General features: G+C 46.5%; 1 protein-coding gene across 3 annotated transcripts in view; it reads left to right on the plus strand.

Moving 5' to 3' along the window:
* The window catches only part of DNAH3 (dynein axonemal heavy chain 3), a 208,189-nt gene that overhangs the window by 11,603 nt on the left and 180,868 nt on the right, over positions 1–15,718 (plus strand). For all 3 annotated transcript variants that reach the window (XM_021931814.2, XM_021931815.2, XM_021931813.2), the window contains 5 exons: positions 859–931; positions 1,518–1,692; positions 4,977–5,166; positions 7,085–7,280; positions 14,632–14,757. In XM_021931814.2, coding sequence (XP_021787506.2) covers positions 859–931; positions 1,518–1,692; positions 4,977–5,166; positions 7,085–7,280; positions 14,632–14,757 — 760 coding nt within the window. The remainder of the gene's footprint in view (positions 1–858; positions 932–1,517; positions 1,693–4,976; positions 5,167–7,084; positions 7,281–14,631; positions 14,758–15,718) is intronic.

A 15,718-nucleotide genomic window follows, 5' to 3' on the forward strand; every position in this document is an offset into this window, starting at 1 on the left:
CCACACCCGGCTAATTTTTGTATTTTTAGTAGAGACGGGGGGGGTTTCACATGTTGGTCAGGCTGATCTCGAACTCCTGACCTCGTGATCTGCCTGCCTTGGCCTCCCAAAGTGCTGGGATTACAGGCATGAGCCACTGTGCCTAGCCTATTTTATTTTTAATTTTATTTATTTTTTTTGAGATGGAGTCTCACTCTATCACCCAGGCTGGAGTGCAGTGGCACAATCATGGCTCACGGCAACCTCCACCTCCTGGTTCAAGCAATTCTCCCTGCCTCAGCCTCCCAAGTAGCTGGGACTACAGGCGGTCGCCACGATGCCTGGCTATTTTTAATATTTTTTAGTAGAGATGGGGTTTTGCCATGTTGGCCAGGCTGGTCTTGAACTCCTGACCTCAGGTGATCCGCCCACCTCAGCCTCCCAAAGTACTGGGATTACAGGCGTGAACCACCGTGGCTGTCCAAATGTACTAAGTTTAAATGCCCAAGTCTACTTAAAGATAAATATTAAACAGTAATATAACAGGTGTTTAGAAAATAGAGTATACAATATTGGAGAATACATGAAACGAGCAGTTGTTAATTCTTGCCAAATGTATGGATTAATGGAAGATATGCACATCCCCACTCTACAATTGAGGAAGCTGAGGTCCGGAGTGACAACGCCAGTTCTTCAGGGTCACACAGGTAATCAGTGATGCACATGGGACCTCAGCCCACATCTCCTGCCTCGTTGCATCATACCATGTCCACTCCCCTTAGTGTGCTCCTGGACTGTTTCAAGAGTCATGCCCCTGTGGACGGAGAACGGCCCAACGCCATTGCCCATCATTGATGTCTTTCTTCTCCATTCTTCCAGCAAATAAAAGCTCATCAGAGCCCATGAGGAAGAAAACGAAGTTTTCCTCCAGAAACAAAGAGAATTCCACTAGGTAAGATGTCACTGTGGGCACCAGAGATGGCAGGACAGTGGGCTGAACGGAAGAAGGATGTGGTCTCACTGAAGCCACACTCTGTTTCTTGGCTTCAAAGCATTCCCAGATAATCACATTTTGTCCACCAATCACCTTAATCCAAAAAAAAATTTTTTTTTGAGACAGAGTCTTGCTCTGTTGTTCAGGTTGGAGTGCAGTGCATGATCTCAGCTTGCTGCAACCTCCACCTCCCAGGTTCAAGCGATGCACCTGCCTCAGCCTCCCGAGTAGCTGGGATTTCAGGTGCGTGCCACCAGGCCTGGCTAATTTTTGTATTTTTAGTAGAGACGTGGTTTCACCATGTTGGCCAGGCTTTTTGAGATTGTAAACAATATAAACCAACTGAACAAAACCATGCTGAAATACCTATGAGGTGTTCAGTCGTTACGGTCATCTTTGAGGTATACACACATGACATTAGATGACACAGAGGAGAGGGGCTTCTGTTGCAGAACCACACTCATCAGGCTAGGGAATGTAGGTGACACCACAGCACCTCTCCGGAGAACCAAACACCAAGGGCTGAGCTGTGTCTACTTTTCAGGATCAACTTGGCCTTTAAGACGTCAATCTTCTCACCCATGAAGAAGGAGGGAAAGCCATCTTTGACGTTCCCAGGAAGCAGACCAATGAGTCCAGAACAGCAGCTGGATGTCATGTTACAGCAGGAGATGGAAATGGAAAGTAAAGAAAGGAAGCCCTCTGAATCGGACCTGGAGGTACGTTCTTGTTGCCCCCTTTCCCTCAGTTTGCTGAAGATTGCTCTCGACATCTCGGTGATTCTAAATTCAGGGAGAACGGCAGAATCACCTGGGAAATGTTTGAAAAACACCAAAGTCTAGACGCAAGACAGGCCACTGGAGAGGGCACATGTTTGTGTGCTTCTGCGAGTGAGAGAGAAAGAGAGTGTGTGTGCATGTTCTCTGCCCTAGTAAGTGATGGAAATTGATACCTTGGGTCCTTTTAGGATATAAGTTGCAAAAATGGTGGCCCATAGGCTAGGAGTGCCAGACTTTGCAAGACAAAAAATGGAACACGTAGTTAAATTCAAATTTTAGGTAATGAATAACTTTTTAGTATAAGTATATCCCAAAGCATCCCATATTTTATCTGGGATCTCTATCATAGGCTGAATTTGGCCTGTAGATGTGTTTTAAGAATGAGGTGGCTGGGCATGGTGGCTTATACCTGTAATCCCAGCACTTTGGGAGACCAAGGCAGGTGGATCACTTGAGGTCAGGAGTTCAAAACCAGCCCGGCCAACATACTGAAACCCCGTCTCTACTAAAAATGAAATAATAATAATAATAATAATAATAATAATAAAAAGCCAGGCATGGTGGTGGCAGGCACTATAATTTCAGCTACTTAGGAGGCTGAGGCAGGAGAATCGTTTGAACCTGGGAGGTGGAGGTTGCAGTAAGCCAAGATTGAGCCACTGCACTCCAGCCTGGGCAACAGAGCAAGACTCCATCTCAAAAAAAAAAAAAAATGAGGTGGCTGGGCGTGGTGGCTCATGCCTGTAATCTTAGCACTTTAGGAGGAGTGGCAAGGATCACTTGAGCCCAGGATCTCAAGACCAGCCTGGGCAACATGGAGAAACCCAATCTCTACAAAAATTAGCTGGGCATGGTGCCATGCATCTGTGGTCCCAGCTACTTGGGAGGCTAAGGTGGGAGGATCACTTGTGCCTGGGATGCTGAGGCTGCAGTCAGCTATGATTGTGCCACTACACTCCAGTCTGGGCAGCCCTTTCTGGGATAAGACAGCCTATCCCTTGGTCCCCTTCTCTGACACCTCAGGCATCCCAGCTATGATCATGCCACCATACTCCAGCCTGGGCAACAGAGCAAGACCCTATCTGAAAAAAAAAAAAAAAAAAAAAGAATGAGGAAAGTCTCACATAGGCTACGTTTTCCAACTTCTCTTGAGAAAACTAAAATATTTGGTGCTAAGCAGTAGCTACCTCCTTTAGATAAGAAATACACTCTTCAGTTCATCACAGTTCCCACCATTCCTTATTATTTTCTTCGGTCTAGATAACTTTCACTTATTAACATTACCTGCCTGGCTCTAGATAGATGTTGGAGTTTCCAACCAGTCTTAAAAGAACAACAAAACTTTAGAGCAAATGTCTTGTGGGTTTAGGGTGTATAATAAAATGATTAATAAAAACTCACAGTGACTATGTGCTGTTGGCAAAATTCCATGTTAAACCCTCTAGCTACTTGACCCTACTTGAGACCTGGGTTCTATGGTTATCTCTATTGTCCAGTTGTGGAAAGTAGAGTGTAGACTGTTTAAGCAATGTGCCAAGGGCTACAGTGCAGGAGACAAAACTAGGACTTAAAGCATGTCTGGCTGATACTAAAGTCTCTGTAGTTTTTTTTTTTTTTTTTTTTTTTGAGAGGGAGTCTTGCTCTGTTGCCCAGGCTGGAGTGCAGTGGCGCAATCTCGGCTCACTACAACCTCTGGCTCCTGGGTTCAAGTGATTCTCTTGCCTCAGCTCCCGAGTAGCTGGGATTACATGTGTGTACCACCCTACCTGGCTAATTTTTGTATTTTTAGTAGAGATAGGGTTTCACCATGTTAGTCAGGCTGGTCTTGAACTCCTGACGTCAGGTGATCTACCCACCTCGGCCTCCCAAAGTGCTGGGATTACAGGCGGGAACCCCTGTGCCCCGCCAGCAACCTCTTCTGATCTGAAACTTAAAAACAGACTTCAAGCCCTTTCCTGACACTGTGCTTCTCTCTGTCTGAAGTTAGTCATTCCCAGAGCCACTCAGCCATGCAGCACCTCAGAGGCAAACCCTAAATATACAAAATTTCCTGAAGTCACTAGGTTCCACTGGCCATTTTTGTTTCATTTGTGTGTTTAGGTTGCTTTCGAAACTCAAAAGCCCTTGCTTGAATAAGAACTATCAGCTGGGTGCGGTGGCTCATGCTTATAATTCCAGCACTTTGGGAGGCTGAGGTGGGTGGATCACCTGAGGTCAGGAGTTCGAGACCAGCTTGGCCAACATGGTGAAACCCCGTCTCCACTAAAAATACAAAAATTAGCTGGGTATGGTGGTGCACACCTGTAATTCCAGCTACTTGGGAGGCTGAGGCCGGAGAATCACTTGAACCCGGGAGGCGGAGGTTGCATTGAGCTGAGTTTGCACCACTGTACTCCAGCCTGGGTGACAAAAGTGAAATTCTGTCTCAAAAAACAAACAAAAATAACTATTGTAGATCTTGGACTTTGGGGATATTTTTCCCCACTGACAGCTACAAGCTACAGGATCAAAGTGTTTTATAGTGGATCATTGCTGTTCAGGAGGGTGAACGATTCGAGGCCATTTTAGGAACTTGTCATTCCTCTTCTTTTTTTTTTTGAGATGGAGTCTTGCTCTGTTGCCCAGGCTGGAGTGCAGTGGCACGATCTCGGCTCACTGCAACCTCTGCCTCCTGGGTTCCAGCAATTTTCCTGCCTCAGCCTCCCAAGTAGCTGGGACTACAGGCGTGGTCGTGGGCCACCATGCCCAGCTAACTTTTGTAGTTTTTAGTAGAGACAGGGTTTCATCATATTGACCAGGCTGGTCTTGAACTCTTGACCTGGTAATCTGCCCACCTTCGCCTCCCAAAATGCTGGGATTATAGGTGTGAGCCACCACACCTGGCCTGTCATTCCTCTTCTTAAAGGTCACCAGATATGCCACCTCCATCCCTAGACTCTGCACTCACTCCACTATTCCTATCTGGGTGGTATTTGACAAATCCTTCCTCATATCCCACTGACATCGCTCTGGTTTTGGTAGAATCCTCTGAAGTCTTGGGAAAAATTTGCCAGTGATCTCCTTGCCATGAGTGTGAAGCAACAGGCCCAGAATGCATGGTGATGGCAAGCGAAGGGTGCAGATGAATGCTGTGTGAATGGGGTCCCTTGGCAGCTGATGGGCAGAACAGGTGAGCCCATGATCCAATCATGACCATTTTCTTGCTGGTGGTTTGTTTATGGAAGAGATATAATTACTATCTGACCAATGGAATTCGCAAAGACATGATTGCCCCTGAGGAGGGTGAAGTGATGGTTCGGATTTCAAACCTGATTTCTAACACGCTGCTGACAAGTCCCTTCCTGGAGCCCCTGATGGTGGTCCTCGTGCAGGAGAAGGAGAATGACTATTACAGTAGCCTCATGAAAAGCATCGGTAAGGCTGCTGGGCATAAAGGGGGCTGGGGAGCTTCTATGTAGTAGAAGCTTCTATGTAGTAGGTGTAGAGGGCACCTCCTTCTTTTTTATTTTTATTTTTGTAGAGACAGGGTCTTGCTTTGTTGCTCAGGCTGGTCTGGAACTCCTGGGCTCAAGCAATCCTCCCTCCTTAGCCTCCCAAAGTGCTAGGATTACAGGCATGAGGCACTATGCCTGGCCTGGAAGGCACCTTCTTTCTTCTCACTTTGTCATTTGCCACCCTGGTTCCACTGGAAATACCCAAAACATAATTGAACCGTTAATTCAAATTCCCCCATCCCCCTACCATCACTGACGGCTACACTAGCACTTCACATATTCATGTGCATCCCTGTAATCTGCAGATCTTGTTAAAATGCAGATTCTGACTCAGTAGATCTGAACCTGGGGCCTGAGATTCTACATTTGTAAAGTTTAAACATTTTTTTTTTTTTTTTTTTTTTAGTGACAGGGCCTCCCTATGTTGCCCAGGCTTGTCTTGAACATCCTGGACTTAAGAGGTCCTCCTGCCTCGGTCTTCCAAAGTGCTGGGATTATAGGGATGAGCCATCACACCTGTCCGAGATTCTACACTTCTTCTTCTTCTTCTTTTTCCTTTTTTTTTTTTTTTAGACAGTCTCGCTCTGTCGCCCAGGCTGAAGTACAGTGGTGTGATCTTGACTCACTGCAACTGCAGAGGTTGGTCAGGATTTCCAGACCAACCTGCGCGGACCCCTGGGTTCAAACGATTCTCCTGCCTCAGCCTCCTGAGTAGCTGGGATTACAGGCGCTCACCACCATTCCCAGCTAATTTTTGTATTTTCAGTAGAGACGACATTTCGCCATGTTGGCCAGGCTGGTCTCTAATTCATGACCTCAAGTGATCCGCCCAACTCAGCCTCTCGAAGTGCTGGGATTACAGGTGTGAGCCACCGCACCCGGCCTGCTACTTGTTCTTTATGACCCAGCACAAATGTTACTTCCTCTATGAAGCTTTCTACCACTCTTTCTTAGTATGTCAAACATCTGGTCTCTAAATTTCTATTTCTAAGTGTAATGGATGGTATCATCCATGGTGGGTTTTCTTGTGTGTGCATCTATTTTGGTGTGAGAAATCAATCAGTGATTAATGAGGTATCAGCAAATCCTATGTCATTGTCATGCATGATACTAGACATCCTACCAGGGCTCAACCCCAGATTCTAAGTGCTCTACTCCGTGAAGTCACACTCCTCCTTCCTGTAAAATACCCTCAGAAAGAAAACAAACACCAAGAGTGAAGCTTCCCCAGTTGAATTATACCCAGGGGATTACCCATGACCTTGCAAATGGACAGAGGCTCATTTACATTCTAAGAGTTGAAGCTAAGGCCAGGTGTGCTAGCTCATGCCTATAATCCCAGCACTTTGGGAGGCCGAGGCGGGTGGATCACCTGAGGTCAGGATTTCAACACCAGCATGGCCAATGTGGCAAAACCCTGTCTCTACTAAAAATACAAAAAATTAGACAGGTGTGGTGGCAGGCACCTGTAATCCCAGCTACTCGGAAGGCTGAGGCAGGAGAATCGCTTGAACCCAGGAGGCGGAGATGAAAGTTGCAGTGAGCTGAGATTGAACCATTGCAATCCAGCCTGGGCAACAGAGCGAGACTCCGTCTCAAAAAAAAAAAAAAAAAAGAGTTGATGCTAAGGTCAGGCATAGTAACTCACGCCTGTAATCCCAGCACTTTGGGAGGCTGAGGTGGGAGGATCACTTGGGCCCAGGAGTTTGAGACCAGCCTGGCCAACGTAGTGAGACCCCGTCTCTATATTAAAAACAAAACAAACAAAAAAACGAGTTGAAGCCAAGGGCACAACCCTTACAGCTTAGTAACGAGGTGTTTGCCCTTTCCGGTTGTAGTTGATTACATCCTCATGGACCCAATGGAGAGAAAACGGCTCTTTATTGAGAGCATTCCCCGCTTGTTTCCTCAAAGAGTGATCCGGGCCCCTGTGCCCTGGCACAGTGTCTACAGGAGCGCCAAGAAGTGGAACGAGGAGCATCTGCACACGGTGAACCCCATGATGCTCAGGCTGAAGGAACTGTGGTTTGCAGAGTAAGAAGTCCCTCCCTTTTTTTTCATTCCCTTTCTTTACCGCATCCATGCATAAGCAAGCCTATTCTGCCGTACGCAGTGGGAGGAGCCCTGACAGTGCAGAGAAATGAACGAAAAAAATCCTAGCCCAAACGTGCACGTAAACTATAAGTGACACCTCTCCTTGCAGGCTTATGTGGCCCCCCTTTGTGTCCCCAGGGCACCCCGTGCCTATCTGTAAGCACTGGAGTATCCTGCTTAATTGCACAGACTTGGAGCCAGCCTGCTCAGGTCTAACTCGTAGCTCTGCTGCTTCACAGGCATATATGTGTGTATATATGCTTTCTTTATCTCTAAATTTGTGATAATGTTAATAAGTTTCCACTTCATAGGATTGATAAGCGGAATCAATAACTTACTACATCCAAAGCACTTAAAACAGTATCCAGTATAACCTAAGCACCAGTAATTGTTAATTTGGCATTACCTCCATGACAACATCACCCTCAGTTTTTGTTTTTGTTTTTGAGACAGAGTTTTGCTCTTGTTGCCCAGGCCGGAGTACAATGGCACGATTGTGGCTCACTGCAACTTCTGCCTCCTCGGTTCAAGTGATTCTCCTGCCTCAGCCTTCCGAGTAGCTGGAATTATAGGCATGCACCACCATGCCTGGCTAATTTTGTATTTTTAGTAGAGACGGGGTTTCTCCATGTTGGTCAGGCTGGTCTCGAACTCCCGATCCCAGGTGATCCACCCGCCTTAGCCTCCCAAAGTGCTCACCCTCAGTTATAATAGAACGTTTACTTATTTGTCTCCCTCTAGCCTGTGAGATGTGTGTGGGCTTGGGTTTTCTTTCTTTTTGTTTGTTTGTTTTTGAGACAAATCTCACCTTGTCATCCAGGCTGGAGTGCAGTAGCACAATCTTGGTTCACTGCAACCTCCTCCTCCCAGGCTCAAGCAATCCTCCCACCACAGTCTCCCAAGTAGCTGGGACCGTAGAAACACACCACCACATCCAGCTAATTTTCTGTAATTTTTTTTGTAGAGACGGGGTTTCACCATGTTGCTTAGGCTGGTCTCAAACTCCTGAGCTCAAGCAATCCGCCCACCTCGGTGCCCCAAAGTTCTGGGATTACAGGTGCAAGCCACCATGCCCGGACGGTCTTATTCCTTTATGTAACAGTGCCAGTGCAGGGCTGGCAGGCAGTGATCTCTCAGGTATTATTTATCAATGATTAAATTGGCAAAACTCTGTCTCAAAAAAAAAAAAAAAAATTGTAGGAGTCCAGATGAGGCAGAAGCCACCTTTTTTCACTCTTTCATTTTTTAAAAAAGCGAGATATCCACATTCCATAAAATTCACCCTTTAAAAGTACACAATGCAATAGTTTTTAATATACTCACAAGTTTGTTTAATCCTCACCGCTGTCTAATTCAAGAATATTATCATTATCCCCAAAAGAAACCCATTAGCAGTCACTCCCCATTCTCGCCTTCCCCCATTTCCTCCCAACCACTACTCGATTTTCTGTCTCTATGGATTTGCTTTTTCTGGACATTTCATAGAAATGGAATCATGCGGCCGGGCGCGTTGGCTCACGCCTATAATCCCAGCACTTTGGGAGGCCGAGGTGGGCGGATCACGAGGTCAGGAGATCGAGACCATCCTGGCAAACACGGTGAAACCCCATCTCTACTAAAAATACATTAAAAAAATTAGCCGGGCGTGGTGGCGGGCGCCTGTAGTCCTAGCTTCTCGGGAGGCTGAGGCAGGAGAATGGCGTGAACCCGGGAGGCAGTGGAGCTTGCAGTGAGCGGAGATTACGCCACTGCACTCCAGCCTGGGTGACAGGGCGAGACTCCATCTCAAAAAAAAAAAAAAAAAAAGAAAGAAATGGAATCATGCAATATATGATCTTTTGTGTCTAGTGTCTTTCAGTGAACAACGTTATCATCCTTCATCCACATTGAAGCTTGTTTTTTATGGCTTCCTTTTTATGGCTGCATACTAATCCATTGGATGGCTATCTCACATTTGTTTTATCTGTGTATCAATTGCAGTGGCCCTGGAGGTGGAAGACTGTGGTTTTTTTAGTGAGCCCTTCACGAAGGGGTACAAATCCTGGTGAGAGAATGAAGACACCGGAGTTCACTGAAAGGCCAGGCTAATGAAATGATGAATTGCCCCCATCTGAGTTTTTTATTAGATAAATTAGAGGCAGATATGCTTACTTAACTTTGATTGGCCGAACTTATTAGCAGCTCATGTATTTTGTTTTGAGAGGATCTCTAGCTTTGAACATGTTCAGTCTTAAGGGAGCCCTGTGACTTGCAGAACCTACTTGTTTTTCAAATCCTTAGTTTTCTTTTATTTTAAAAAGGAAGGAGGGGGTGAAGTCAACCTAAGACAGAGCCCACCAGTGAAAAGAAACACCTGTATTCTCTTCTTTGAACTGAATTCAATTTTCTAAAGCCTTGGAGGTACCCGTCAGCAGTCAGGACATTGAGAAAGAATAAGTAATTTTCTAACTGGGTGAAGCATATAAAATAATAATTTATAGAATAGGATCTGAATTCTGGTTCTTGTTGTGTCTCTAATTAACAGTATAATTTAAAGAAAATTAATCCCTCTGTGACCCTGTTTGTTTGTTTCTCTCTCTCTTTCTGTCTTTCTTTTAGACAGGGTTTTGCTCTGTCACCCAGGGTGCAGTGCCGTGGCGTGATTAGAGCTCACTGCAGCCTCAAACTCGGGCTCAAGGGATTCTCTCGCTTCAGCCTCCCAAGTAGCTGGGACTACAGGTGCATGTCACCATGCCTGACTAATTTTTAAATTTGTTGTAGAAACAGGGTCTCTCTATGTTGCTTAGACTGGTCTTGAACTCCTGGCCTCAATAATATTTCCCACCTCAGCCTCCCAAAGTGCTGGGATTACAGGCGTGAGCCACCACCTAGTCTGACCCTATTTTCTACATGCAAATACCATGATAGCAATACCTACCTCATGGAGCTGTTAGGTAAGGAAAGTGCTTAGACTACTGCTTGGCAGACAGTAGTTGCTCAACAAATGAACGTATCGCTTTAAGTGCAAGCGTGTTTATGAACTCAAAAAATAACATAGAAACTCGTGAGGAAGTCAGTCTTAGAGCTAGGTGAATTGCCAGGAACTTCATGCTAAGAAGATAACAGATAATCACATGTATGTGAGTTTACACTGATCATGTAGCAAAGACGGCAAATTGTTGAGCCTATAGCTTCACTGAGAAGAAAGGCTTTTTACCACTTGTTTTTCATGGTTCTCTGAGGAAGATTATGCCAGCAACAGAAACACCAAAGTGAACTGAAATCATTTAGAAGAATTTTATGAACTGAACCAAAAAAATCAGCAATGAGAGCCTGAGCGTGGTGGCTCATGCGTGTAATGCCAGCACTTTGGGAGGCTGAGGCAGGCAGATCACTTGAGGTCAGGAGTTCGAGACCAGCCTGGCCAACATGGTGAAACCCTGTCTCTACTAAAAATACAAAAATTAGCCAGGCGTGGTGGCATGTGCCTATAATCCCATTTACTCGGGAGGCTGAGGCAGGAGAATCACTTGAGCCTGGGAGGTGGAGGTTTCAGTGAGCCAAGATCGTGCCACTGTACTCCAGCCTCGGTGACAGGGCGAGACTTCATCTCAAAAAAAAAAAAAAAAAAAAAAAAAAAAAAATTAGTAGTGAGAAAGATTGGTTAAGGAAATGATATAGAGCTATTTTCTTATGTGACCTGCACTATTTAACTTCAGGTTCTTAGTGATCAATGAAAGGTGGGTGGGGGTTGAAGGCTAAAGTGAGGATTGTGGACTGAGAAAAGAATAGGAAATCTGGTCTGGCCAATGTGGGAAGTTTGTTAGGATTCTATGGAAGCTGAGTAACAGAATTATCAAGTGGGGTCAATGGCCATATTAGGGGTGGCTGTCCAATGTGTGGTGAGTGAGGTCCTCCAGCCTTATCCTTGCCTAGCAGTGCTTTATGCCTGGTGAGATAAGGTGAAAACTAAGCTCATCACCTCCACCAAAAAGAACTAGAAATGCAGCCTTCAGGATTTAGGGAGGATGAGGAGAAATGCCTAACTGGTCATTAAAATGAATGATGAAAATGAGAGGCAAGAATTTAGATGAGCTGAGAAATTGGGCGAAGATCCAGTTTGGGAAGTAGTGACAAGGAGGGATCATTTAAAGGAGCGATTTATAAATGAATGGAATAGACGTCAGGAAGAGAATTGGTGGATTTTTGACCTAAAAAGAGGACTTGGGAAGTGTGGCAAAGGATAGGGCATCCATCGATCTGGGAGAAACAGGTGAAAGTAAGCGTGTCATAGGAGAGGGCAGAAGGAGATTTATCTGTTCATTCAACAAATATTCACTGAGTGGCCGCACTGTATAAGGCACCACGCCCAGCAGCGTTGTGTCTGTCTTGGTGAACCTGCCCCCAGGGGAAGTGGTGGTGTTTCCTGCAGTGGAACACCTGGTGATTGTAGATCAAAGTAAAATTCTGCCTGGACTCATTACAGAAACCTACGGGAACCTCATCACAGCTGCTTTCACAGAGGCCGTGGGGATCTGCCCTGGGGGTCCATGTTGAGTGGCATGAGCATGGCGTGGAGAAGTGGTCCATGAACATGAACATGTAGCCAGCACTTTTCTGGTTCTCTTTCCTACTACAGGGCTGCCATGTTGCACAACTCTAGGGGGCATCATTCACTTAGAACACAGTATGAATGGTGGCCTCTGCAACTGTCTGATGCAATAGGACGCGACAGCCACATCCTTGGTTGACCGACATTTAGCTGCTATGCCTGATGGGTTAATAGGAGGAAAAAAATAAAAATAAAAAGTGGAGAGCTTGACCGGGCATGGTGGCTCACACCTGTAATCCCAGCACCTTGGGAGGCTGAGGTGGGTGGATCACCTGAGGTCGGGAGTTGGACACCAGCCTGGCCAACATGGTGAAACCCCATCTCTACTGAAAATACAAAAATTAGCTGGGCATAGTGGCGTGCATCTATGGTCCCAGCTACTTGGGAGGCTGAGGCAGGAGAATTGCTTGAACCCCGGAGGTTGAGGGTGCAGTAAGCCAAGATTGCGCCACTGTACTCCAGCCTGAGTGACACAGTGAGACCTTGTCTAAAAAAAAAAAAAAAAAAAAAAAAAATGGAGGGCTTGATGAGAGCTTTTTGTTAGTTTTTGCTTTTCCTTATCCAGCCGCTCTATTCTACTGATATACTCTGGACAACTCTAGCATCAGTAGTTCTAGGAGGTGTCACTCAGGCATAAGATACAAAATAAACATATATTAGGTCCAAAGGCTCTTTTCTCTCTTGGCTTCCAAACTGTGAGTTCATTTGTTTCTTTCATTCATTTAGTCATTCATTCATTCACTCGTTTAACAAATAGGTGCCAGGTCCTGGTTATGTGCTAAGCATTGATTTAGTGCAGTAGATAACAGAAGTGAGTTCATTTTTCTAGGGGGAAAACAAACAATAAATATATTAGGTAAACAAATTAGATAATATGTTAGAAGGTGATGGGTACTATGAAAAGAAAAATTAGCCAGAGTAATGGGGATAGGGAGTGTGGTTTGTGTGGGGCTGGGGTGGGGCTGCTTGCCCATAAAATACTTGTTTGAATCTAACAAACCTCCCCGCCACGCCTGTTCCACTGATGGGATGGATGCAGCTTAACACCAGGGTGCATTTGTTTTTGTGTTTGAGAAAGAGCCTTGCTCTGCTGCCCAGGCTGGAGTGCAGCGGTGCGGTCTCGGCTCACTGCAACCTCTGCCTCCCAGGTTCAAGCAATTCTCCTGCTTCAGCCCCCTGAGTAGCTGGGATTACAGACGCCTGCCACCAGGTCCGGCTAATTTTTGTATTTTTGTATTTTTTTTTTTTTTAGTAGAGTTGGGGTTTCACCATGTTGGCCAGGCTGGTCTCTAACTCCTGACCCCAAGGGATCCACCCACCTTGGCCTCCCAAAGTGCTGGGATTACAGGCCTGAGCCACCGCACCTGGCCTCAGGGTGCATTTCTTGACAAGCAGAGCAGTCACCCATTCTGGCCCTTTGGACCGGGCAGAGCCTGCACAACCACACACCCAGCCATGGTAGCCTTTACTGTGAAGGTGACATTTGAGCCAAGGCTGGAAGGTGAAGAGGTCAGCCCCGTAGAAGTCGAGGGGGATGAGTACTGGAGGCAGCAGGAACAGCCTGTGCAATGGACCCAAGCGCAGCAGGTGGGCGTGTCCTGGAAACAGTATGAGGTGAGCGTGGAGCATCGTGAGTCAGGGAGGTGGGTAGGAGAGGAGGTCGGGGTGGGGAGGTGGGGGGAGGTGACAGGCAAGACAGGAGCAAGAGAGATGGCACAGGGTGCAAAGCACCTAGTGGGCCCCAGTCACTAGGCACGCTTTTACTCTGAAATGGGAAGTCTTTGGAGGGTTTTGAGCAGATAGAATCTGACTTAGGTGTTAAAAGGATACCCCTCGTAATGGAGAAAACTCTCATTTCTTCTCACTGGTTGGTCTTTCTTCGCCCTCACAGTGACAGGAGTTAGAGGGCTTAAAGAGGCTTTTTTGGCTCAATAGGCTTTTTTTCCTTTTTCTTTTTGGAGACAGGGTATTGCTCTGTCACCCAGGCTGGAGTGCAATGATGCAATCAGGGCTCCCTGTAGCCTTGACCTCCTGGGTTCAAGCAATCCTCCTGCCTCTGCCTCCTAAGTAGCTGGGATTACAGGTGTGCACCACCACACCCAGTGTGTCTTTTTTGTTATTGGAGAGATGATGTCTCACTATATTGCCAGGCTGGTCTCAAACTCCTGAGCTCAAAGCCATCCTCCCTCCTTAGCCTGCAAAGTGCTGGGATCCATAAGCTCTTTGTTTTAAATCAAGGCAGTCCTCAAAGTTGCCTTCAAGAGCTCACCCAGAGGCTTGGGTGAATCCCATTTGATGATGAAGATGGTGATCTGCTTGGTCCTGGCCTCTGGGTCTTCACTGTTGTAAAGAACATTGATTCGTCCATTTGATACCCAAGTTCTTAGCCAGCTGAGTCTCCAGCTGGTGCCACAACCCCGCCCCTCGATGGCTTATGCAGAGTGAGGCGCATCTAAGGCTCAGGATCACTCTTGGGTCACCTCATTTGTCCCCTCCCTGCAAGCGTTCTTTAGTACTTAGCTCCTCCCTCCTCAGCCTCCCATATCCTCCTCAGGATCTTTCCCATATCCTGGAATTCTTTTGATTCTGCTTAACTTTTCTCTCATTGAGAAACGTGAACACACACCCTTGGAACCTGTCCTGTGGGATTTGTTATTAAGCGTTCTTTAGCTTAGGAAATTTCTCCCTCTCTTTTGGCAGATTCAGAGACCTCAGGTTTGTTCGAACAGCAGAAATACTAGCGGGAAAATTGCCTCTGCAGCCTCAGGAATATTGGGATGTGATCCAGAAACACTGCCTGGAGGCGCACCAGACTCTTCTCAACAAGTCAGTATCTGCCCTCCGAGTGGGGATGCACCACGATACCTTAAAGACTGAAAACCCTCTGAAATGAAGCTGGTACCCAGCCTGGGGGTCGTCCCACCGGCATCCTTTTGTGTCTTTTTTTTTTTTTTTTTTTTTTTGAGACGGAGTTTCTTTCTGTTGCCCAGGTTGGAGTGCAATGGCGCAATTTCAGCTCACTGCAACCTCCACCTCCTGGGGTCAAGCAATTCTCCAGTCTCAGTGTCCCAAGTAGCTGGGACTACAGGCGCGTGCCACCACGCCCAGCTGATTTTTTTTATTATTATTAGTAGAGACGGGGTTTCACTGTGTTAGCCAGGCTGGTCTCAATCTCATGACCTTGTCATCCACCCGCCTCAGCCTCCCAAAGTGCTGGGATTACAGACATGAGCCACCGCACCCGGCCTCGTGTCCTCTTTTTTTCATGTCCAGCTGCTTTCTGCCCCACGCCTGGTCTCTCTCTGCCTTCTTGAAACTCCCCCATCACCATTCCTTGGGAGGCTGTCACCCCCATTTCCTCCTCCTGGGATCCTTTAAACCAGCTGTCCCCGCCCATTTTGGCAACAGGGACTGGTTTCGTGGAAGACAATTTTTCCACAGACTGGGGCAGGGGGATGGTTTTGGGATGATTCAAGCACACAACATTTACTGTGCACCTTATTTTTATGATTACATTGTAATAGATAATGAAATAATTCTACGACTCACCATAATGTAGAAACAGAGGGAGTCCTGAGCTTGTTTTCCTGCAATTAGACGGTCCCATCTGAAGGTGATGGGAGACAGTGACAGATCATCAGGCATTAGATTCTCCTAAGGAGTGTGCAACCTAGAGCCCTCGCATGTGCCGTTCACAATAGGGTTCACGCTCCTGTGAGAATCTAATGCCGCTGCTGATCTGACAGGAGGCAGAGCTCAGGCGGTAACAAAAGCCATGGGGAGTGGT

This window comes from Papio anubis, chromosome 18 (genome assembly GCF_008728515.1).
Source record: "Papio anubis isolate 15944 chromosome 18, Panubis1.0, whole genome shotgun sequence".
Taxonomy (NCBI): domain Eukaryota; kingdom Metazoa; phylum Chordata; class Mammalia; order Primates; family Cercopithecidae; genus Papio; species Papio anubis.